We start from the raw sequence: 23508 nt of genomic DNA on the forward strand, positions 1-23508 counted from the left end.
GTTTGCAAAAGTTAGCAGCTGTTGGAAAAGTGAATTTAGGACATCATGGGAGGGGAAGAAGAGAGGGCAAGCATAAAATCAGACAGCACTGTGAGGCTTGGTCACCTGTCGTTAACTCTCAGATCTTGGCATGAGAAAATAAGGTGCTAAGGAGAGAGGCACGTCGTCATGTACAGCAACAGCAGTAGCTGCATTTGCAAAGTCTCTTTTCTGCATCTCAAGCAGGTTATGATGGTACTCTCTGTTATTTGAACAGCTACTTAAGATGTTTGGAGCATTTGACATGTCCTTGAGGGAACCTGCTTTGTGCCTCCCAGCCTGGAGAGCTCTGGGGCAGGGCCGCTAGCAGAAAATGTTTGCTCTTGGAATCATGTTGGCCTCCAATAGAGCTGAACATAGTGAAACTTCTTGGTTATTTTTTTTCTCCTCGATAAGATGTGTGTGTGTTAATTTGAAATCAATACTAATACTTGGTACAGTGGTGGAGAGAGTGATTAATAGGCAGAGCATGGGCCATGAATCAGGTGCTGAAGTCCTGTTCCTGTCTCGCCATTGACCTGCTGCTTGGTGTTTAGGTGAGTTATACCCTCTCTCCATCTTGGTTTTCCTCACTGCAAAATGGAGACTGCATTGCCCAGGAGCCTTACCTCCTGTCATGTTTTAGAGCTACCAGTGCAACTTTCTGCACTTGAGTTTTTTCAGCACCATGCTGGGTACCCAACTAGGGTGCCTGAGGTCTGGCACTGGCTGGAGGTGAAAACGCACAGCATTTGTGAACAGTCAGGCTGAGTGATCTTAGCTTGGATGCTTAGAGCTGCAGATGCTTCAAGCCTGGGTACCCCATGAGCAGGGAGGGCCTCCCAGCTTTGGGACTTCTTTCCCTTTGCGCCCTGTGCTGGTACTTACCCACATGCCAAAAGGACACACTGCAGATGGACAGCAGATTTGTATTAATCTGACTGTGTACATTTCATCTATTTGTCCTGCTTCCACTATACAATGTGAGAATGAACAGCCCAAGTGGCTGGACAGTCAGCAGCACTTGTACCAAAGCTTTGGGTTTTGGTGTAGGGAGGTGGGGAAGATGGCACTTTCAGAGGACAGGGAGCATGGACTGACTCATTCTGAGAAAGGACTGCAAAGTGCTTAAATAGATGTGTTCCTGTGGCTTATGTGTGGAAGTCTCTGTGCTTGACACTGGCCATTTGAGCAACATGAGGACCAAACTTTACATGGAAACATCTATACCTCCAGAACTCTGCGTGTTTCTGTGAGAAGATCGTGAGGGAGTTGTTTGTACCTAAAGCTGGTAACAAACTGGACGTCTATTCCAGGCAACTCCTAATGTACCCTCTCTGTTTCATTTCCCATCACAGTGAGAGTCCAGATCTTTTAATAGAAAGACCAAAAATCAAGGGAGATTTCCACTGGGAAAAGATACTATTCATATAATGTTGAAAGGTCCTAGCATATTAAGTATGCACGTTTGTATACACTGTACTGTTACTGCATAAAATTATGCAAAGTCAGAATTTATGTAGTATCTAAATATGGCAAAAGTTTAAATGGACTGAAATAAAGTGTTTTTACCTTATTGAACTCAAGTGTGCCAATATTACCATAATTAAATGGGGAAGTCAAAGTAATTCATTTTGTCTTCACTCACTGAAAATGTCATCAAAGTTGATATTCTTACAACCTATTTTGATTTTAATGAAAACTCTTCTTTTCCCAGTGGAAAATTGTCCTTTTACAACCTCTTTCAGACAGCTCAACTCATAATCTGAAACATTCAATTACTGACCTGACATTTGCCAGAGCAAAAGACAAATTTGGGTTTTCGTTTCTTTCCAATTTAAATGAAAAAGAGCCTGCCTTTTTTTTCCTTTCTGTTTGCTTGTTTTTAATAATTTTAATAATTTTAAATTCAAAGCAGTTTGGGATTAATAGAGTTTAAGATATGGAAGTCTAATGTCTTTGAATATGCTCATGAAAACTAGTTTCAATCTGACTGCTTTTGGACACTTCGACTGCTTTTGTCAGTCTTGTTTGGAGCATCACATGTAAGACAGGGAAGTTCCATTGTGATTTTGCACACTGTCACTTAAAGGCTCTCTCTCCTACCAGAGGGCTGCAGGAGTTTTTTTATTAAAATGGATGCAAATGTGATTAGACCTTTAAGCCTCAATTTGGCAAGATACTTACACATGTGCTTAGTTTTTAAACATTAAATATATTTCCACTAACTTAACTGCCTTTAGTGGAATTTCTAGGACATATCAAATCCTCTTGGGCATTAGTGTCTGGCCGAGCAGCCCCAGCTCCATGCGGGCAGTCTGCTGGCCGTGCAGGTGGCAGCCTTGGTGAAGCAGGACGCACAGTCAACTCACAGAGCAGGAAAATTTTTAGGGAGCTCAAAGGCATGGTGAAAAACAAAGACCACTGGCCAAGTATCTTCACACTTGCAAAGCTTGTGAACTGCATAGAATGAGAGCATTTCATGCACAAGATACAAAACAGATAGCCAACATGTTGGCATTGCCTCAGCCAAAACTTGGGGATTGCTCGACCAGATCCTTTAAGAATCTGACACTCGTTCTGGTGACAGTCCTTCCTGACTTCAAGGAGAATAGCATCAGTCTATAAATGAAAACTTTTCTTCTCAGAAAGGGCTGCTTTCTGTCTCCTTGGGGATTGTTTTCATTTTCAGTTATTTAATTTTATTTTGTCGTGTCTTAGGCAGCCCTTTGTTAAGGAACCAGCCCATCATAACACCCCTTAGGCCATCATCATAAGCAATCATGGGGTGATGATGATTCTGGAATATCCTGGTAACAGGGCAAGACAGGTAAGGTGGGTACCACAGGAATTATTTGGAGGAGCTCCCCTGCATTTGTCTTGGAGAAGTGAGGCCATTTCTTGGGAATTATTTCATATTCCCAAACCCCACTGTCCATGGTCCCCTAAACTTCCTTAACCGCAATCCCAGCTCCCATACTGCTACTGCAGCTTCACAGTCCTCACCCTGAGCCCTTCCTTCCAGGAGGTGCCCCCAGCTCCTCTCCAACCCGATCTAGGTTTGGCCCAGCCTTCACTCTCCCCCTTGCAGGGCAGCTTGCCTACAAAGGAAGCCCCACCTTCTTGGAGTCCTCATCCAAGCCCTGCTGTGGCCTCAGTGGCTTTGTGTCATACAGCACCTCTGCGTGTGTGGGTGCACTCCTGTTTGTTGTGGAGCCCATCAATATCTGGGTGGGTGGATGCATTGTCTTCCCATTGTCTTGCTGCCTTTGCTATTTCTGGAAGATGCAGCAGCACCAGTAAACCCTGGGTTTCATGTGGCCACCTAAGGTTCCTGAAGGACTCCCAGATGATGTCAGTGGTGCCGTCAGAGAGGGAAACACAACACAGCATGTCCCTGGATCTTAACCCAGCCTGTGCCTAATAGGGAAAGCTCTGTCTCTTTTTTGTCAATCACCCTCTGCTCTTCCTCCTTTTGGAGGAGGATGAACATAGCTCTTGGTGCTTTGGGTAAAAGTAGTTGGTTGAAACATTGGTTGAGACTATTTGCACTGGAATTTGACCAAACAATGGTTGTCTCAGGCAGCTGCACTCCATGCTCCTGCTTTTCCCCACCACACAAAAGTTGTGTATTCCAGCCTGCACACCCATTCATCCTGCCTTCCCCTGTGCCAGCTCCCCTTATTGGACTTTAATCTCATTCCTTATGGGCTCTGTCCTTCCCATTCAATATACCATTGAACATATTTAAACCTTGAGTTGTTTTCCCTTATTAAGCAGTTTATCACTGTTGCAACCTTTTTTTTTTTTTTTTAGCCAGCAGAGAAGGAAGAAATTTATTCTTTTGACCATAAATCATTTACAAAGCTGCTGGGCTGTTAATGTATTTTTTATGTCTCGGCAAATAGAAAATAGAAGTGAGTGTCTTAGTAGAGCTTTGCCGACCTGTTTTAATTTCAGCTTCCTAACCCTGACTTTCTGTTCCCCAGTCTTGGGAGCAGATACATTTCTCTTGCAGAGGCACCAGTGGATACCTTCTCCTGAAGGAGACAACTTTGCTGTGTCAGCAATGTCACGTGTTGTTGCCAGCACTTGGCACTGATCCACAGCGTGACACATCTCTGCTGACTGGGCTGTGCTGGGAGAATGCTAGCAAAGAAATGGGATCAGGGAGGGGGGAACTTGAGCCTATTTTTGCTTTTAGATCCTGGGAAGAGCTCTAATTAGACTCACGCTCTGGGGTAAGCAAATTACATGCAGCTCTCAATTTATCCCATGCATCCTCATCCTGTACTTTTCATGTTTGGGCTCATCTGGCCTCAGGTGTGGTTACAGATACCCATGGGGATGCTTGAGGATGCTTTCAGAGACAATGACTGGCCATGGCGATGCTTTCCAAATGTTAACAGTTGGCTCTTGTGAGGTTTTGCAACCTGCTTCAGGAAAATGAAGCCAATGTATGCCTTTGCTGCTCTCAGTCAATTCTGTGCCTTTGTCCTCTTTTAGGAAATGTAGGTAAAAATCTTTGTATAAAAGGTGCATTTTCCTTTCTGGTGTGCTGTGACAAGCAGTAAGATAATTAAGAGGAGGGATGTGGGAGGTTTAAGTTGGCATTTGAGCTAGATGAATGGGAAAGTCTGCAGCTCTGAGCTGTTGCTGCAGGCTTTTTGCAAACTCAAGCTGAGCTTCTCACCTTAAATGTGCTTATATGAACATTTGATAAACTTTCATCTCCAAGTCACTTCAGCTAAAGTAACTGGCTGTGGTCCTTCAAAATGCTTCCATCCCTTGACATTCATTACTGTTGGATAATGCCTCTACTACAGCAGTGAGCAGAACAGGATAGTGTGTCTGCAATGCAGCTTTCCCCTCTCACAGCAAAGCAAGTTAACTGTCCCCACACCTTCCTCAGCAGGTTATGCTGCTTCATGCCGGGCTGTGAGAGGGAGGCACAGCTTCCTTTCTGCATTTGCTGGCTTTGGGCCAAAATAACAATGCAAATAGCAAAGGATGACAACATCTTAAGTTCCTGCAAAAGGATTCCTTAGAGCTGATCTGTGACAGGACTAGGAGTGAAGGAGAAAGAACTGTGTTTGCCAGTCTCAACTTTGTAGAAGACAAAGAATAGGAAGATACCTTTCTGTGCCCAGCTAACCTTTTGCTTTCCCCCTTGTCTGTGCCTGCAATTTGGAAAATGATGCTTCAGGCATCTCTGGAGGACCTGAGCAGAGAAGGAAATGACTGGCATCCTCTTGCAAGGACACACCACTCTGTACCTTGTGTATGCTGTCTCTGTGGCCTTAAGCCACCTTCTGTAGACAGATTGCATGCTTCTGATTTACTCACCTTAGTCCTGGAGGTGTGAGTCACTGATGACTCCAATTCTGGGCACAGTCAGGAGTGGACAAAATCAACACCAAATGGTTCCACAGAATGGGCTGAATCAGGTTTACATACCCCTCCACTCTCAATTCAGTGAAACTATGAGCAAGCACTTGAGTTTCTGTTCCCCCTTGGGTCCTCTCTGGCCTTACTCATCTACTAAAGCAAAAAATTCCCCGACCTCAGTAGTGCAGCTGCTCCTTGAGTCCTCTGTGAATGCTGTAAATTCAAGGACTGCCAGCTCAGATCGCAGCAGTTTCTGTTTCCAGCCAGTGCTGCATGCGTCGGAAGGAAGTGTTAAACTTTCCATAATGTACTTAATTGTGCAACATTAAACCATGGAAAGGGGATTAATGCATGCCCAGAGCACAGCGATTGATTAGTTTTATCCTAGCTAATGTCATTGTAGATGCTATTTTTGTTTCTATTGTTGTCCCTTTGTATTTTTATAATCTTGCTATAATACAATGCAGTTGTTTTTCTACCTCTAACTTGCATGCATACTGCATTCAGGGCAGCAAAGATGCAAGGCATCCATCCCGGCTAGCAGGAGCTGTGAAGAAGGCAGCTCCCCTGGCAGCTTCAGCAAGGCTTGATAGAAACACATAAGAGAAGCCTGTACTGGGAGCACAGCAGGAGCCTAGAATTGGAAAGGACCATTTGGGTCATTGGCCCCCTGACACTGCATCTGTAAACCAGATTTGGGTTCTTGTTCCCACTCAGCACATATTAGCAAGCTGCTCAAACATTATGTTCTCACACTTCAGAAAACTATTTTGCAGTTCAAGACTGTGACTAATTAAACAAAAGCATTAAGATCTGTTGGAAAAGCACTGTTCAGATGCTCAGAGAGCTTAACATCATGTGATCTCTGCTACCTGGAGAGCACAGCCCCTCTTGATTCCCCTAGCAGATTTGAGGGCTCAGCAATTCAGCAAATCAAACTCTTGAGGTCTAAACCTGAGCGCACGAGGATCTCACACTAATGGGGACCTGCTGAGAATACCTGAGGCTGACTGGCTTGGTCAGCAGGACCCGGGGAGTCTGTCCCAGAAATAGGAAAGGAATCAAATTCCTCAGTGTGTCATGATAGCCCCTTTTCTACCCCTGCAAGAGCTAGTCCAGCTCCTCTGACAAGGACATGGAAGAGAACTGACACCATTCTTGAAGTATGTACAGCTAAAAGCTTTCCTGCCTTTTTTGGTCTGAAAGTCCAATTTTCATTCCGCCTATGGCTGCAGGTTGGGGAGGTCAGCACAGGGAGATATGCTTTATGTCACCTCAATCAGCCAGTTGTTTGAAATCATCCTCCCAACCGGCCTGAAGAGAAAGACCTATTTCTAAAAGGGAAGATGGCAGGGGTGGTAGTGACTGCTGCTCACCAGGTCAACAGCTGAGGTCACAGTGGGGTGGTCAACAGGCTGTTTCCCTGCTAGTTTTCTGTGTATTTCAGATGAGGTTATAAATGCCAAGGAAGAAGGGTTAGTGTTACCAGTTTTATGGGTAGCCAGTGTCCCTGATCACTCAGTCTAGTTCTTGGCAAGAAACACTGCAGGGCTCAAGTTCAAGATCTGTGCTCCATTGGAGTGTTTGGTGATGCCGGTTCTACAAGCAGGATGGAGTCTGCTGCAAGCTGCCTCCAGATACTAGACCGGATAAACACTGCATTTGGTTAGATAGATTCTGAACTAGCAACTATAGCACATCTGGAATGAAGTAGGATGCTCATTCCCCAGTGAGAATGGGCAAGACCAGTATTCAAGCAGCTTGATGAGCAGCCAGTTTGAATGCTGTCATATCAGTCTGGATAACTTCAGTGTCATCCATGCTTGCAACTGCAAGCCAGGCTCCTTCCAGTTGCTGCACAAGCAGGTCCTGTGACAGAAGTATTGCTGGCATCTGTCACTGTCTTCTCCAGCTGTGAGTCTCTCCTTTCTGGACTGTAGATTTTGCTGCTGCTCAGTGTCTTGAGTCTGCAATGTACCTCAGCTCATTTAGGGTGGGAGATATTCCTCTTCTTTGGCACAGGAAGTATCTTTGCTCCCAGACTCAAAGTCGTGAGGCAGGCCAAAGGCACAGCTTCTTGTTTTCTTTTCATCTCAGGAATGAGACTGCTCTGCAGTTTCTCCCTCCGTAGCCCGCAGTTGCCAGATGGAACATTGTGTTTCTACCCTTTTCTTGGAACTTTTGTGTGACCTCATCTTTGCCTCTCTAATGAGGGACCTAAAATGTTATACTGCCAAAGGTATCTTCCTCAGCATGTGGCAACAGGATTGCTAATTGCTCTGGGATGGGGGGGGTGGGGGGGGGGGGGTGGGGAGCCGTTTCAGCCATTCCCTGGGTTTCAGATGCAAACTGATACAGCTTGAAGTTTTATTCTCATTTTCCTTCCAACCACACACATTTCTGCATGTTTTCCCTTGAGGTCTGGAGATGCAGAATGGAGACAGCTGAAGCTTTTTCCATGCCTTTCACACCTTCTTCCCTCCTTCCTCCCTTGCCCATTTGCTTCCCTGGCTTGCCAGTACCGCAGAGTGAACCTGTACCCCTGCCTCTGCCTTTGAGTATCAGGAGTTTGCTGCTATTAGGTGCCAAAAGCTGTTGACTTACCAACAATTCTAGGGGGTACTTGCAAAGTAGAGAGTGTCTGTCAGAAGGTGAGGCAAGGCAGGAACTTGACTTTCATGATATGAATGATTCTCCAAAAAACCTTCTATTTTTCTGAGGTCCTGGGAGATGAACACTCTGAAGATAAATATAGTGGGGGAAGACCCTCTCTATTGCGCTATACTGCAACCCAGCCAGTGGTGAGCACGTTTGCCTCTGAAAACCAGGTGCTGGGTGTGGTCCAACAGAGGAGGACTTGCCCTTTGCACAGCTTCAACAGAGTGAAATAGCCAGTGATTCCTGAAGGCACAGTCTCAGCCTTGTGGGCCTTGTGGTCTCTGACCATCTGCCGTCATGGTGATATGGACTGGTGATTCTGTGCTGGCTGTTCAAGTTACAACCTGGCCTAGTGATGTGGTCACGGTGGAAGTCCTTATTTCACTCATAGGGCTGTCAGCCAAGGTAATTTGCTGGTCTTGCTGGTGATCTCTGGCAAAGAGATGTGGCAGTGAGTGAGAGCTGGGAACATTTTCAGCCAAACTAGAAAGAGTCAAGTGCTAAGATATGCCCATGTCTTTCAGCTTCACTGTATCTGGTATATTCTTAGGTTTCTGAGGCTTGCAACCCTTGTAAGGCAGCTAGCAAACATGTAGCAGCATCTGACTCCTTAGACACAGCAGGGAGGCAAATGGTCATTGTGGGACTGTGTCCTACATGCTTGTGTCATGTTGTATGAAGTATCTACATGGACTCCTTCATGAATGCAGGGGAGGGAGCTGAGTGTGCCACTTGAAAAAGCAGAAGTGAGCCATCAAAAATGAAATCACAGCGATCTGTTGCCAGAATAATACTTGATCTTGGAAATATGAAGAAATTCTGAAAGTGCCTCTGTAGCCAAAACATTGTTCTGCTGACTGGTTCCCTGAGAGGGGACAGAAAAATGGAGCATCTGTTGTAATTAGTGATGGGAGCTTGCTGCCTCGGGATCAAAGGAGAACATCGTTTGCTGAATCAAGCTAAGATCAAAGTGTCCTACGTACAGGAAGGGCCCATTCCTCTTTCTGCTGACAGTGGTGTACCCTGCTCTTCCTCCAGGCATGCTGCTTACAGGGATGCTTAATTACTAAGTAAGAAAGAGACTGCATATACGAGAGAGTGCAATGGCCATTGTAATCCAATTCTGAGAGACGGTTTGGTGGTGATCGATTCCTTGTCTCTCAAAAGTCATTAAACTTCTGAATGCTTAGAAAATATCTGGATTGTGTAACTATGCAAAAGGAGAGCCTTTACAACATCCTTTGCTTGATTTTTCTGACCTCTTATGTGTAATTTGACTCAGTAGACTGGGCTGTATGTGTGTGCATATATCTATATTTGCATTTATATCTACTCAAGGGAATTCAACTTCTCATTCCTTAGGCTGAATTGAAAAATCCTTATCCCAATAGATATGCTAAATTTGAAATATCTTCCTCCCTCTCTCCCCTGCCTCTCTCCTCTTGCATTAATGCAAAGCCACATTTTTGCAACTCCTAATTTTGAAATGTTTAAACGTGTATAATTTGGCTGAGTTTTTCTACTATGTATCTCCCCAGACATACAGGTTTATAAGTGTATGTGACTTCGTGTGCATCCATCTGTGTTTTGGGCCATGAGTATTGGTGTAGAAGGATGCAATCACACAGATACTTGCATAGATGGACAAGTGCACGTGTAAATGTGTTACGTTTCCTAGTAGTCTTGAGATGCTGTAGTTTTCGAAGAGGATTTGATCTTTGCTCTTTCAGCTGTCTCCCTGGGAGAGGAGTTGTGCTGCAGTACTGCCGCCCCAGAGCTGTGTTAACACACCAGCCACCTTCCTGTTTATGCTGGTGGAAGAGGACTTTGCCTACATTTGGTCTCCTGGCTCTCCTGTTGCCTTGTCTAAGCTTACTTGTCAGAGGCGGTTGTGTGTGTTTTCCCCAGCCGTAGCCCTGCAGATGCCATTTAGCTTAATAAAAAGAGTTCTTGTCTTTGAGCACTGCCTGCCTTGTATACATCCCAGGCCAAAGAGCAACTCTGGGATGTATGAGGCAAAGGTTAAGTCTGAGGAGCTGGTTTGCCTGGTGCTTTAACAAGACAGAGACAGGACAGTATGGTGTGTGTGTGGGTGTCCATCTTGCAAGCCAGGTTCGAAGCAGCTCCCCTTGGCAAAAGAAATTGATGGAGACCTCAGCTCTTCCTTAGTGCTCCCTTGCTCCATGCCATTAAAATTAAAAGGGATGCTGTGGTGCCTTAAAAGGGGGAGGAAATTACGAGGTGTTGCAGGATGATGAGTGGGGTACTGGGAGCAAAAATAATATGTGTCTTCTTTCCTTTTCTTTTTTTTTTAAATTGTTCATAAGTAGATTGGGAAATCCTCAAATGTATTGAAAATTATTTTTACAGTGATTAAATTATGTATGTTCTATTTTAGTGTTTTCGTTATTCTGCGGGATGTTTACAATCAACTAATAATAAATATTAGGAGTAGCAAGAGGATGATTAGGCATGAACATCTCATCGTCTTGATGATTGAGTGATTGATGTAACTAACCCTGCAAAGGCAAATATGAAGTGTAACTTTTCCAGTAAATTTATTCCTAGTGAATACTCACATTTAAGTATTACTTTCTCTGAATGACAATAATTTGAATGTGTGGGGTTTTCTTAGAGGGTAAAAAAGGAAGGGATAAGGGATGGGACTGAAGAACACATATTGCTGTTCCAAGTAAGATGAGAAATTTGTTTTCCTCTTGTGGAGAACTTCTCATTAAATCTATGCCAAATATGACAGAAGAGCTCTCTGGACCATGTTGATGAGAGAGGTTAGTCCAATAAACGTTCAAAACATTGTGAATCCCTGCACACTGTTTAGCACATGGGTGATGCCAGGCTGCATGAGTAGTCATGGCAATACCTCCTTCAAATTTAGGCCTGCAGAAAATAATTCCTTGTCAGGGTCATATTCAGTAGGAGGCATCTCCAAAGTCAACATGGATCAATTCTGGGCTTTGGGCTACTGCCACTGCCTGGCCAGCCATAAGAAAGTGAGGAGTCCAAATCCATTCCCAGAATGTTGCCCACAGACACAACTGGAAGGCAGGTGCCTTAATAAGGGTGATGGTTACTGCTGGCTCCTCAAGTTATTTACTTCTGCTTGTTGCTGAGAGCCTTGCATAGAAGATTGGTGGATTAAGGTTTCACCAGCTGTTCCTCATCCAGCCACCTAATTCTCTGTGATGTTATCAGTGGTGATGAAATGTTTCCCTACGAATTTCCAAAATTTTTCATATTTTTAAATACGTCCCAAAACTGTGAAGAAATTTGGAAATTTTTTTTTGGGTTTTTTTTTTGTTTGTTTGTTTGTGGTGGGTTTTTTGTTTTGTTTTTGTTTTTCCCCAAAGTAAGAAACTTTCCCTTGAATTTCACTTGGAGAGATTGAAGTGGAATTTTGTCTAGCTCTATTCTGAAGCATTTTTGAGCCTCCCTGAACTACCTGGGGCTTTGGAGATGGGAGAGATGGAGGAAGGAATAGAAGTTCAGAGGAGGTGCTTGAGTATTCACAATGTCCTGGGGTATTGCAGCTCCAGAACAGTCAGTGCAAACCCTGGAACACATCATAGGCTGTTCAAGTGCTAGAAAATTTGTATTTGTAGCATCTGAAGGTCAGCACTTCCAGCCTCTGAGCACACCATCTCTTTAAGGTAGTGTGGGAAGGATCTCAGCAGACAAGCATGTGGGAGACCACTCAGCTTTTTCTCAGACATTACCCTGTTCAATTTCTTTGTAGTTCAGATAGAAAACTATTCTCATGAAACATTGCACCTTCAGCAAACCAGTGTGTCTTGGCAGAAAATAGAAACTTTGCTGGCAGCCCTTCCTTGAGTCAGCAAGAGAATAGGGTGGCTCACAGACTGCACCTGAGTGTTAACAGTATTCTGATATTATCTTGGAGCTTGAAAACTCCTTGCCTTCTCCTCCAGTAGCCTCTCACATGGTTTGAACAAGAAGATGGTGAGCTGTCATATAGAGACATAGGGTTTGTAGTCATTATTTTGATTTTGTGGGGAAAAATGTTTTAAAGAATTTTAGTGCTACTCAAAATAGTGGTGGAAACTCCTTGGTTCATTTGATAAGATTTTGGTGTTAAGAACGGAGAGATTTCCCTGTGTGACTTGCAATCTTAAAACTGCAGCCTTGAGCTGCTGTACTGGGTAGCTGGGGCTATCAGGCTTTCAGCTCTATCTAGATTGTGTGGAAAGCAAAGAAGTGAATGGTGGAAATGCTGGAAAATTAGTGAGACTTTATGAGATCCTCCATTATCAGCTGGTCATTTTTCACCAGCTAAATAGAAATTCCTGGACTGGAAAATATTTTGGCTTTTAACCCTTTAAATTAAAAATATCACTAAAATACTTCTGGTCATGCTGGACTTTATGAGGCCTAGAAGTCAGGGGAGAATGGTGTTTCTCTCTTCTTACCCCTTGGTGAAGACTGCAGTTTCCTCTTCTGTTTCACTAATGTTGGGTACTGATGGGTTTGAAAACATATTTCATTATCTCTCAGACACAGCTTGGCTGCTCTTCTACTTCTTTCCCTGCCACCAAAGCCAAGCCAGTTGTTTTCATAGACTCTAAAACCAGAGTGCTCTCACTTTAAAGGACCACCTATCTGCATTTGTCTGTGGAAATGATCTGCATGAGAGCAGTCTGATCTGTGAGGAAGGAGTATAATTATTTTTAGCCCTTAGTGTCTGGTAAGGTACAACTGTGTAAGAATAGGATGCTGATGTCATGACCTGTAAGTGTATGGGGCCACCTGCAGTGCTTTGAACTGTGTGTCCTTCTCTTTCCAGGTCTGGTGTGTCCCCTGGAGGTTTCTGTCAGTTCAGGAAGTATCCAGGTTGCCCGAGGCCAGACAGCAGTATTGCCCTGCACCTTCACCACTAACGCTGCTCTCACTAACCTTAATGTCATCTGGATGGTCATTCCTCTTTCTAACGCCAACCAACCTCAACAGGTAGGTCCTTTCTTACTGGAGTATGTATTTCTTTGAGGCTTTCCCGTTCCCCACCTTTTTTGGGATGTACACCCTTTACAATGCTGAGTCTCTGGTTGTCCCAGAATTTCACTATTCCTTCATTGCTGAACATGCCCTCTGGATCTTACATTAATATGATTTCTTCAATGCTCAGTTAGCAGATGCACATTGTGTTCTTGGCTGCCTTGGCTGGATGTGCACCTGGGGCAGGTGTATGTGATACTGTATTGCTACCCTGGACCTCTAGGGGGGTGTGTGTTCAAAAGAGCACAGGGGATGTAATCCAGGTTTCTGGAGGGCCTGGGAGTAGCTGCAGCCTTGAACCTGTGAAATCTGTGTAAAATGTCCCGTAACACATAACCTCCCATAGACTTATCACCCCTTTAACTTCCCTTCTTATTTTCTCACTGTCTGTTGCTTATGCAAGTCCATTCTTATGAACATTAGCAAATGAGAGTGTATCATGGTGGGCACAAGAATCATAACCTGAGATATGCTGGCCTGTTTTTTGCCCACATACTCTGACAACAGAAGAATGCCATTTCTCTGAGATACATCTGTCTTGGCTCACACTGCCCTCATCGCATTTTGTATTCAGTGTGAGAACCCACACTGGAGAGTACTTGCTCCTCAGGGATTTGGTCTGAGTACAGTCTGACTGGTAGAGACTGTGCAGGTTCAAAGGTTGCAATGCCTGTCATTCAGTTCATCCCAAAGATCTTCAGTGAGCAGTGTCAAATCATGGCAGGATCTTACTGACTGAGACTCAAAATGATACTGTCCACTGCGCAGATACTTTTCAGCAAAGTACTCACTGACTTGCAGAGAGTCTCTGTTTCTGTACATCAATCCTGACCAGATGGGTAGTGACTATTATATGAAGTAGGCTGGTATTACCTATCCAGCTATGTCAGAAGATTTGGGTATCTTTCTTGTCTGTTACCTTTGTGAACATTTTTATTGACATAAAATATGCTACAGAGTCTGTTCCTCTTTTGGAGAAAACACCTCTGCTAGGATATATATTTAGGTCTGTTTATTCAGAAATCCTTTAGTAACTTGTCCTTTTGGCTTTGGAAGCCCATGTTTTGCTTGCTGTGCTTCCTTCTTGCTCAGCTCCTGCAGAGTGTTGTTTGAGCCTTCCTTTCTTTTCTAGGTTATTCTCTACCAAGGGGGTCAGATCTTTGGTGGTGCACCTCAGTTCTATGGGAGAGTGGGGTTTGCTGTGACAATGCCAACCACCAGTGCCTCCATCTTCATCAACAACACTCAGCTATCGGATACTGGCACATACCAGTGTTTGGTCAACAATCTTCCCGACCGAGGCGTCAGGAATATTGGAGTCATTGGACTTACTGTCTTGGGTGTGTTTATTGGTATTATGGGGGAGAGGGGAGGAACAGGGACAAGGGGATCCTCTGTGCATGGCAGTGCGTCATAACAGAGCAATATGGTAGTGTATGCATTGGAGCCCACACCCTGTGGTGAGGGATAGGCTGCCTTGTGGCTACTGTGTGAGTTTGTAGGGCAGACAGACTCCATATGCAGGTAGTATATAATGAAGTTTAAAATAAGATGGAGAGAGTTTTTGTGGTGGGATTGTGATACGGAGTTGCAAAGAAGCATGAAAAAAGTACAAAAAAAAAGTCCTGGACAGCTGAAGGAACTGTAAGAGTTTTGTGCATAGCAACAAGAAAAGATGATTACTTTAGATCTTTTCTTCCTTTTCACGAAAGCAGTTGGTTCTGGATGCTCCCTTTGATTTAAATACTCTAGAGTGAGTGCCATTTTAGGGATATGAATGCAAAACCCACTCAAAGTAAATTTTGTCTGCAGCTCTGTTAGCTCTCACCATCCTTGTTATCTCAATGACAGAAATGTTCACCTTTTTCTCAAGGGAAAGATCTAAGGGAGCTGGGTCCTGTGAAACTCTGTAACCTTGATGGGCTGGTGGGTCAGGAATCTTTGTGTGAATTGTCACCCCCCAAACCTTAATGGGTTCTTGTTTGCTGCCTCAGTCTTGTCCCCTTGTCAGCTTGTGCCAGTGTCCTTGCTTTCCCCAGCAGCACATGTCCAGAGTGAGCCTGCACTCCCCTGTTTGGTTTTATTTCCTGATATGCTATCACCTTCCCCTCTTCTCTCGTAGTTCCTCCTTCTGCCCCGCTTTGCAGAATCCAGGGGTCCCTGGACGTGGGCAGCGATATCACACTGACCTGCAGCTCAGAAGAAGGCATTCCCCGACCAACATACCTCTGGGAGAAACTGGACAATGTTCCCAAGTTGCCCCCAACTGCCACACAAGGTGCTCATTCTGTTGATTATCCTTTTATTTCCCAGGGGACAGCCTGGGTTTTCCTTTGTCTTTGCTGCCAGAGGTGGCGTGGCTCATTGAGTGTCTGCCATCATTTGCATGGTCATTTTATTGGAACGAAGATTCCTAAAGCCCATGGTGGACTAGGTACCCTCCAGAGGTCACTTAAATGATCATGGTGTTTTTCTGTACAGAAACATGTTCCCACTGAAAAACAAGGATTGAGTTGGATGGGAGAGAGAGAAAGTGGTTGCTAGATGATGGCATGTGGCTGGAAATCTCAGCTGCCAACTCCCCTGCATTTAAAACCAAATGAAAGGATCATAGAATGGAAAGTGGAAGAAGAGAGGCAGAATCATCCCAGGAAAATAGTGACAGCTTCTTACACCGAGGCCACCATTCTCCAATAAATTACTGCCAGAGCTGCTTTTCAGATGTGCGTAAAAGCAAGGCTCTGATCAAACTGGTATTTCCCAGCCTCGAGTCCCACCCATAAAATTTCTGCCTAGGTGTCCTGATCAAGTGATAGCTGTGCTTTTGCCCTTTATCTTGCTGTATTTTAAGAATATGCAAGCTTTCAGTTTCACATAATTCAGGAATGAGGAAAATTAGCAGAGCAGGGGGTGGGGAGCCCAGGGATGGGAGAGCAGGGGTTCTGCAGAGCAAGATTGAATTTAGCAAGTAGATATGGATATATGCATATATATATATTTTTTTTTCACATCACTTTCTTCCCTGTTATCACACAATACTGAGAATGCCAAGCTTTCATTTGCAGAAATTCATCTATCAGAAGAAAAAGAAACATCTAGTGTAAGCTCCTTAAGACCTAATCTTCTCTCTGTGTGTATCTGTGCACGCACAATGCTTCCATCTCAAAGTTATTTCCTAATTTATTTCTCTCTTAAGAGTCTCACACCAAAATTATCTATTTGCTGGCTTTGCCTTTTCATGGTTTTCCTTAAGGGGGGGAGGGATTTAAATCCTTCTTTTCTCTCTGACTAGACCAAGTCCAGGGCACTGTCACTCTCCGAAATATCAGCACTGTGTCCTCAGGTCTTTACCAATGTGTGGCTTCAAATGCCATTGGAACCAGCACTTGCCTTCTGGACCTGCAAGTCATTGCACGTAAGTATTTTGCCAGGGAAGGCTTGGCCACCAGCTTCTGTCCTGTGACAGTAAAGTGTGTAACCATGTTTGCTGTGAGCCACCATGTGCCTCTCTGTCAGAAGATAATTTTGCCCTGGAATGGGAACATTGCCTTTCCCCCCTCTCAAGCCACAGTAGCTTCAAATACTCATGGATGGCCACAGCCAATCCCTGATTTCTCCTCTATGCTCTGTTCAATCATTTCCACAGCCCACCCACGGAGTATTGGCCTGATTGCGGGAGCGGTGGCCACGGGCGCCGTTGTGCTCGTTGTTTGCATCGTGTTGGTGGCCGTGGCACTGTTCTACTGGAAAAATAAACACAAAGAAGAAGAAGAGGAGGAAATTCCAAATGAGATAAGGTAAGGGTGAGGGAAAGCTGATGGCAGGAGACCTCTGATCACGCAGCAAAAGCTGTTGCTGGCAGGAAGGGAATTGGAAATCTCATTCTTGCTAATCCTGGGCATGTTCCCCTGGGCCAGGGGAAGATGTCCATATATGTCCAGAAAGTGGAGAGAGAAAATGAAGAATGTAACAACACATCTTTTTTTCAGTATTGCCTTTAATGAGAGCTTTGGCTTCATAGAATCACATGGGTTGGAAGGAACCTTAAAAATCATCTAATTCAACCCCTCTGCCAGCAACAGGGAGAGGACTTGATGTTGTTAGCTCCGTAGGAGAGTGGCATGGTTGGAATCCTCACCCACAACACCAGACAGTGATAGCTGAAAAGCTCTGGAGATACAGCTGTGATATTGTCTCGTGTTACAATCACAGGGTTTCCCTCTGGTAGCATCCTGCAGCTCCCTTGAGGATCAGCTTCATTGATTGTACAGTCATACTGACTGCCTGAGAAGTATCACTGGCTGTGACAACCACTGGTTTTGTCCCTCTAGACACGTGACTGTGGGTCATTTCCCTCAGTGATAATCACATGGAGCAATTAATGTGCACAGAGGTGGGTCCTGCACAGAGGGGGGAGCAAACAGGTCAAGGAGCAACACTGATTCACATTGGTGCTTTCCTTCACCCCAGCACTGTGGTGGTGGGGGCGGTGTTGGGCAAGTGAGGCAGCATCCTCTATGTGCTCTCACACCTTCTCCTTCCCAGGGAGGATGACCTGCCACCCAAATGCTCCTCTGCTGCAAAGACGTTCCATGCTGACGCGTCCTCATCAGAGAACGACACCCTCACCTCCTCCAACACCTACAACAGCCGCTACTGGAATGACCCCAAAGCCAACCACGCCACAGACTCCTTCACCCGCTTCAGCAACAGCAACGATGCTCACCAGCCCCCCTTCTCCCGCTCAGGGAGCACGAGTGCCCGCCCTGTCTATGCCAATGGCGGCCACCCATCCCCGGCTCCTCCTAAGACACTGGTGGTGACGGCCAGCACGGCGCCGTCCCCTCAGGAGGTGATCCGGAGCAATGGTTCAGTCAGCAGGAAGCCACGGCTGCCACACACCCGTTCCTATGCAGTCAGTCAGGCCACGCTGGAGCGGATCGGGGCTGTTCCCGTCATGGTGCCCGCCCAGAGCCGGGCCGGCTCCCTCGTGTAGGACCGCGTCAGCTGCTGAGAGCTGAGCAAGGAGCCTCTCATAGCTGGTGGGGCGAAGAGACCCTACTCCTTCCTGAAAGGCAGTGAGGCAGAAGGGGGGCACACACTTAACCTCCCCACCCTGTCCTCCCTGCTTGAGGCCACTGCCAGCTGGTGGGACAGCCCTGTCCAAGCCGCTTTCCCCACAGCTGTTGGAGCTCCTCCTGCTGATGGACACCACAGATGTGCCAAGGCCAGAGGAGCAGAGAGGTCGGGACGTGTTCCCCGGCTGCTGGGCCCCAGCTGGGATATGTACCTGGACCTGACCTTGGAGGGAACTTTTGCTTTTATTTCCTGTTGGTTTTGTTGGGGACTGATTCCATCCATTTGGGTCTTTCAGGGAGGTTTGGGGAGATATATATATATTAATATTTTTCTGTTGTTATTGCTATTTTTTTTCCAAGAGGATGACAGCCTGCGTTTGGGCAGGGAAGGCTGAGCAGCCCCAGCTCCCACTCCATGGCCCTGGCTCTGCCTGTCAGATTAGGGAGAATAGTGCACTGGGACCCGATTTGAGGGGACTTGGGAGACAGGCTGAAGGAGCGAGATGAAGGCACAGCCACCAGCCTGGCCAAGGGGATGGTTGGGTGAGGGCGTGGACTGGGGAAAATTTGTCTTTATTTTTTGCAGTTCTTCTCCCACCTCAATATACACGCAGACAAACACACACACACACACACACACACACACACACAGATACATGCAGGTCCTTCTCAGGCTAGGTGTTTTTCCTGCATTAGGTTGGGATGCCACCAGAGCCCTATTTATAGCTGTGGAGGATGAAGCCATGTGAGTATCTTTCCTTGAGACACTCCACGTGTCACTGCTGCTGCTGCTATAGGGCTTGCATCTCTGTTTTTTTTCTTTTCTTGGGGTGTTGCTGGGGTTATTCAGAGGCAGAGAGGAGCTGGGTGGTGTGGTAAACACCAAGCAGGTTCATGAGGCATCCACTCCTCTGGGCTGCTCTGGTTTAGGACAAGTGACTTCAAACCCCAGCTTTGATGTTTGCCTGGTGGGTTTTGCTCATCAGGATATCCAGGGCTGGCCAGCATGGAGGGCACATGGCAGTCTTGGGGCCTTCAGAGGCATCAGAGGTTTCATTTCTGCTCTCCCATGTGCACAGACAGGCTGGCAGGATTTGTATGCAAATACCTTTCTTTAGAAAGCAGAGGCTTAATGGAGGCCCACATGCTATATCTCTGTCTCTCCTTCTTCCCTCAATGTCCCGGGACTTGGTACTGGTGGTATCTGCCAGTGGCTCTGCCATCTCCTTGCAGTCAGGCAGGTGGTTGTAGCTGGAATCTCTACTTTTTTCTATTGCAACTAAATAGCCTTAATCAAAGCCAAGAGTTGAAACCTCTGAAGGAATCTGATGCCATTTGGAGGGCTGGACTCAGGGCTGGGATTTTGCCTCCTAGAGAGCACTGGCTCAGAGAGGCCATGTCTGTATGGATGTCTTGGCCCTCCCACGTAACACCAACCTTTGCACAGGAAAAAGCAATGATCACCTCCAAAAGCACCAGAGCCCTCACAGGTCTGCTCTTGGAAAAGCAATGTGGGGAATCACAGGTGACTTTCAATAGTTCTCACATTGGAAAAAGGGTCTGTTTAAGCCAACAGATTCTTCCTCATCCCCACTTTCCTTGTCCTGGCACGGCTTTACTTTCCCTAGCAGTGCACAAACCTTGGGCAGGGCTCTCTACCTGAGCAGTACCTTTCAAATGAAAGCACAGACTCTGAGGAAGAGGAGGAAGAGGTGAGGGCTGGGTTCCCATATGGACACACTGGCTTTTTGGGAGGCTGGGAGCTCCCAAGCAGCACTAGGTTTGAAACTTGGCTGAGATTTTGTGCCTTCTTTGCTTAAAAAAAAAAAAAAAAAAAAGAAAAAAAAAAAGAAAAAAAAAAAAAAGAAAAAAAAAAGAGAGGGAGAAATCCAACTTCCTTTCCTTCCCCCTCTACACAACTCCATCCAGAATGGGTGGAATGGGTGCAAACCCCTGCACTGGTGCAGGCTGGCAGTAGTTGCTCTGTGTGTGCACACACATTTCACTGGAGCAGTCCTCTTTCCTGCCTATCTGCTCACTTTGCTGCTGGGTGGTAAGATTGACGGGGGAAGAAGAGTGGCTTTAGAAACCCTAATGTGGGAGGGGAGAAAAAACAACAAAGAAAAGCTCAGACACATTCTCTCTGCTTTTGTAACAACCCCTGTGTGACATTTACAGGAACACTGCCCTCAGCAGGCGCCCTCCTCTACTGGGAAAGCTCTTCTGGTTCCTACCCTCCATAAGACTGTTTGCTCCTCTTTCTTTGTTCTTTCTAATTGTATAAAATTCAATAAAACTTTATTCATATAAAAAAAGGACTTCTGACTGCCTGCTGCTGCTTTTTTCCTCCCCCTATCTAATTCTGTAACTACAAGGAATTTGGCTATTAATACTCATCCTTGATTTGACTGGCAGTAAGCAGTGACCATGCAACTAAGAGCTGCATGCTATTGGGCCAGCCAGTTTGGTAGTGAGCCCAGGTACTACAGACTTGTTTTACTCATTCATAATAGTCTGACACATTGCCCTTGAAGGTACAATTTCCCAGACGTGGAAGATCTCTACTTCTCTAGACAAAGGTAGGTTTTATTTTCTGTCATTTGACAAAGGAGACCCTTTGCTGATTTGAGTGATGTCAGAAATTTTTTTTTTAAATGGCTAACTTTTGCTCACATATTGATTTTCCAATCTAAAAAATGGCATGTCCATACTAGATTCAAAATCTAAGGCAATTACTGACTTTCTTGGGCTTTTGGATAAGTTTGATGGGGGGAACCGTCAGGAATTTAACAGAAGTGCTGATCCCCATAGACAGAGCACAGGAGATTTCAGTGTCTGAGCATTCACACTTTCAGGGCATAAGGGGACTGGGAAGCACACGTTTCTTAGTCTGTATCAACAGCTGCTACCAGAAGGTTATTATTAGTTAGGGCAACCTGATGTTTTGCCAAATATTTAGCATTTTCTTTCTTCTCATTTTCCCTACTGTTTCTCTAAAATCCCCCAGGTAATCAGAGAGTGATTATTAAAACAAGAAACTTACAGATCCAACAGCAATGGTAATTCAGCCCTGCTGCACATGCATCATGTTCTCATTTTTCAACATCTACTTTAAAATACTCTTGTAAATGTGTTTTCAGCTATGGACCTTACTGTAAATAAGAAGACTGCATTGCCATTTTCAGAAAGTTGTCATAGGAATCTTAGTGTTACCATTGTTCATCTTTTGATTGTGCAATCTTGATATGACATTAATAGCATCTTTATATTTTATTCCCATGATAGCACTGTGAGTATTCTGCTATACCATCCACTCCTTGCCACTGGTTTGCCCTTTACATCATTCTTCTGCACGTCTCTGTTGATCTATAGCAGAATTTCCTAAGATGCAGGATAGTTTACTAGGTTTGTGCAGCACCTGATATGCTGGAGTTTTAATCTGTAAGTTGTACCTAGTGAGGCATTGCTGCAATACAAATATCTAGCAAAAAAATAATACCAGTTAGATAACTTAGTATTGCTTCAGTTTTAATTTATCATTAAAAATCAAACAAAGGTTCAAGTTATTACAGCTGTAAGTGGAAGTCACTACTGAAATGCTTGAGCTTGTTGACAGACTTCAACCCCATCTGTGTAGTAGAAATTGTCCACATCAGTGGGTGCCATGGATGTTACTTTAAATGTTGGTACCTGTCAGTTATACCAATTTCTACCAAAGAGTATGAGAGGGGAACTTGTTTTAACACAAGGGTTAACTGTACATTTGAGTGCTGAGACAGAAATAACTATGAGAGGATGCTTCACACTTTAGAAGTAGACATCTTTTTAGAGGTTGTTGTAGAGGAGAGATCAATTTAAAATATTTGGGAAATGTAGTCTGTAAACTGCTAGAAGTTTTTTTAACTTACACAGCTTTTGGACTTGTATCTGCTGATTCATCTGAACTAAAAAAAAAAGAAAATTAGTCAGATGCATGCACTTCAACACAGTCTTGCTGGAACACAGATGAGTTTCCAGCAGAAGCCAGTCTAACAGATGGTGTCCTGTCCAAGACTGCCTGGTTTCCCCATGAGGACAGGGAATGCTCAGGAGATCAATCCTCCTCACACTGTGGTTTAGGCACTCATGAAGAGTACCTCAAATCAGGCTACCTGAGACGACACCGAGGTTCAAGGTAACTGGGTGATCAATTTGGAACTGGGCAGAGGAAATCAAATAAATGTTTTTTATACTGTTCAGAATAATCAGTTTCGTCAAGTACATTGGTAAGTTTTTGCAGGTTACTGGATTTTTCTTAGAAGCAACATTTTGCATCCCAGTCTCATCTACTTAAGGCATGCAAGTGCCTTTCTGTGTCTTCATTCCAACCAGGATCTTCCCAGCCATGGCACCACTGCTTTGTGAGCAAGTGGATGAGCCTGTGTGTGTGTCTGCCAACACCAAGTGAACCCAAAACGGTTTAGCAGATTTTCTTATGAGGGTCTTGAACATTTCCATGACAGGAAAAACTGAGGAAGCACATGCCTTTCACAAGTTTACTTCTGAGCAAACCCAGCAGGCCCTCACATTAACTCATAACTAATATATGGCCTCTGTTAAAGGGAGGCCTGCAGCAGAGCTGTTGTCAGCTATCTTGATCTTCTCCCTGTGCTTTTTCCAAGTGCTGCTGGCCATGCTGCCTGCAGCTTGTTCTCCTGATGCCAGCAAAGCTGGGGTTCCCTCACTGTGTCCTTTTTACAGTTCTGCTCTTGCCACAAGAAAGGCAAGATGTGCTGAAGAGGATCAGGAATTGATGTCATTGAACTCACTGAGCTGTCTCTCCTTGGCTGGTGAGCAGGTGAACATCAGGGACAAAGCAAGCCTCGAAAGCAAGGAAAGTGAAAGGCTGTGGCTCTTTTTTTCCACACTGCATTCTTCCATGTCTGCCTCTGTGCAATGCAAGTGCCTGCAGGGAGTTACTGAGAATCACCAGGTCTATGAGCTCCTAAGCAAGGGAGTGCACATGGAAGGTGTTTCCTGAGGTTTAGTACTAGCTCAGACCTCTTGTCAGCTGGTGGGCAGTGCAGAGAAAGGTTTCCTTAGATCACCTATGCAGCCATGGAGGGGAGTGGGAGATAATACGTGGCAAGAGCTTCGTGTGTGGACTGGTGAATGCAGTTTTTTTAGGAGGAGAAACTTGGTAGCCTTGGGACTTCCCAACTCTGGGGTTCTGGCATATTTTCTTTGATGTGTTTCCATAGACAAGGACAGATAAAAAAGCACTTTTCCTTTCCCTGTGGTAGAGAGCATTGCTGATGTGCAGGAATGGGGTCGTGTGCATGGCTAAGGATCAGACTCT

At 45.1% G+C, this 23508-nt stretch overlaps 1 protein-coding gene across 2 annotated transcripts in view; it reads left to right on the forward strand.

Moving 5' to 3' along the window:
* The window catches only part of IGSF11 (immunoglobulin superfamily member 11), a 101497-nt gene extending 81009 nt beyond the window's left edge, over window positions 1-20488 (forward strand). For both annotated transcript variants that reach the window (XM_051779665.1, XM_051779664.1), the window contains exons 2-7: window positions 12884-13047; window positions 14225-14432; window positions 15215-15370; window positions 16385-16507; window positions 16739-16889; window positions 17638-20488. In XM_051779665.1, the coding sequence (XP_051635625.1) occupies window positions 12884-13047; window positions 14225-14432; window positions 15215-15370; window positions 16385-16507; window positions 16739-16889; window positions 17638-18088 (1253 nt within the window). In that variant the 3' untranslated portion in view covers window positions 18089-20488. The remainder of the gene's footprint in view (window positions 1-12883; window positions 13048-14224; window positions 14433-15214; window positions 15371-16384; window positions 16508-16738; window positions 16890-17637) is intronic.
* The last annotated feature ends 3020 nt before the right edge of the window (window positions 20489-23508 follow it).

Source organism: Manacus candei, unplaced genomic scaffold (genome assembly GCF_025592945.1).
Source record: "Manacus candei isolate 608988 ecotype Guabito, Panama unplaced genomic scaffold, ASM2559294v1 h1tg000014l, whole genome shotgun sequence".
Lineage (NCBI taxonomy): Eukaryota > Metazoa > Chordata > Aves > Passeriformes > Pipridae > Manacus > Manacus candei.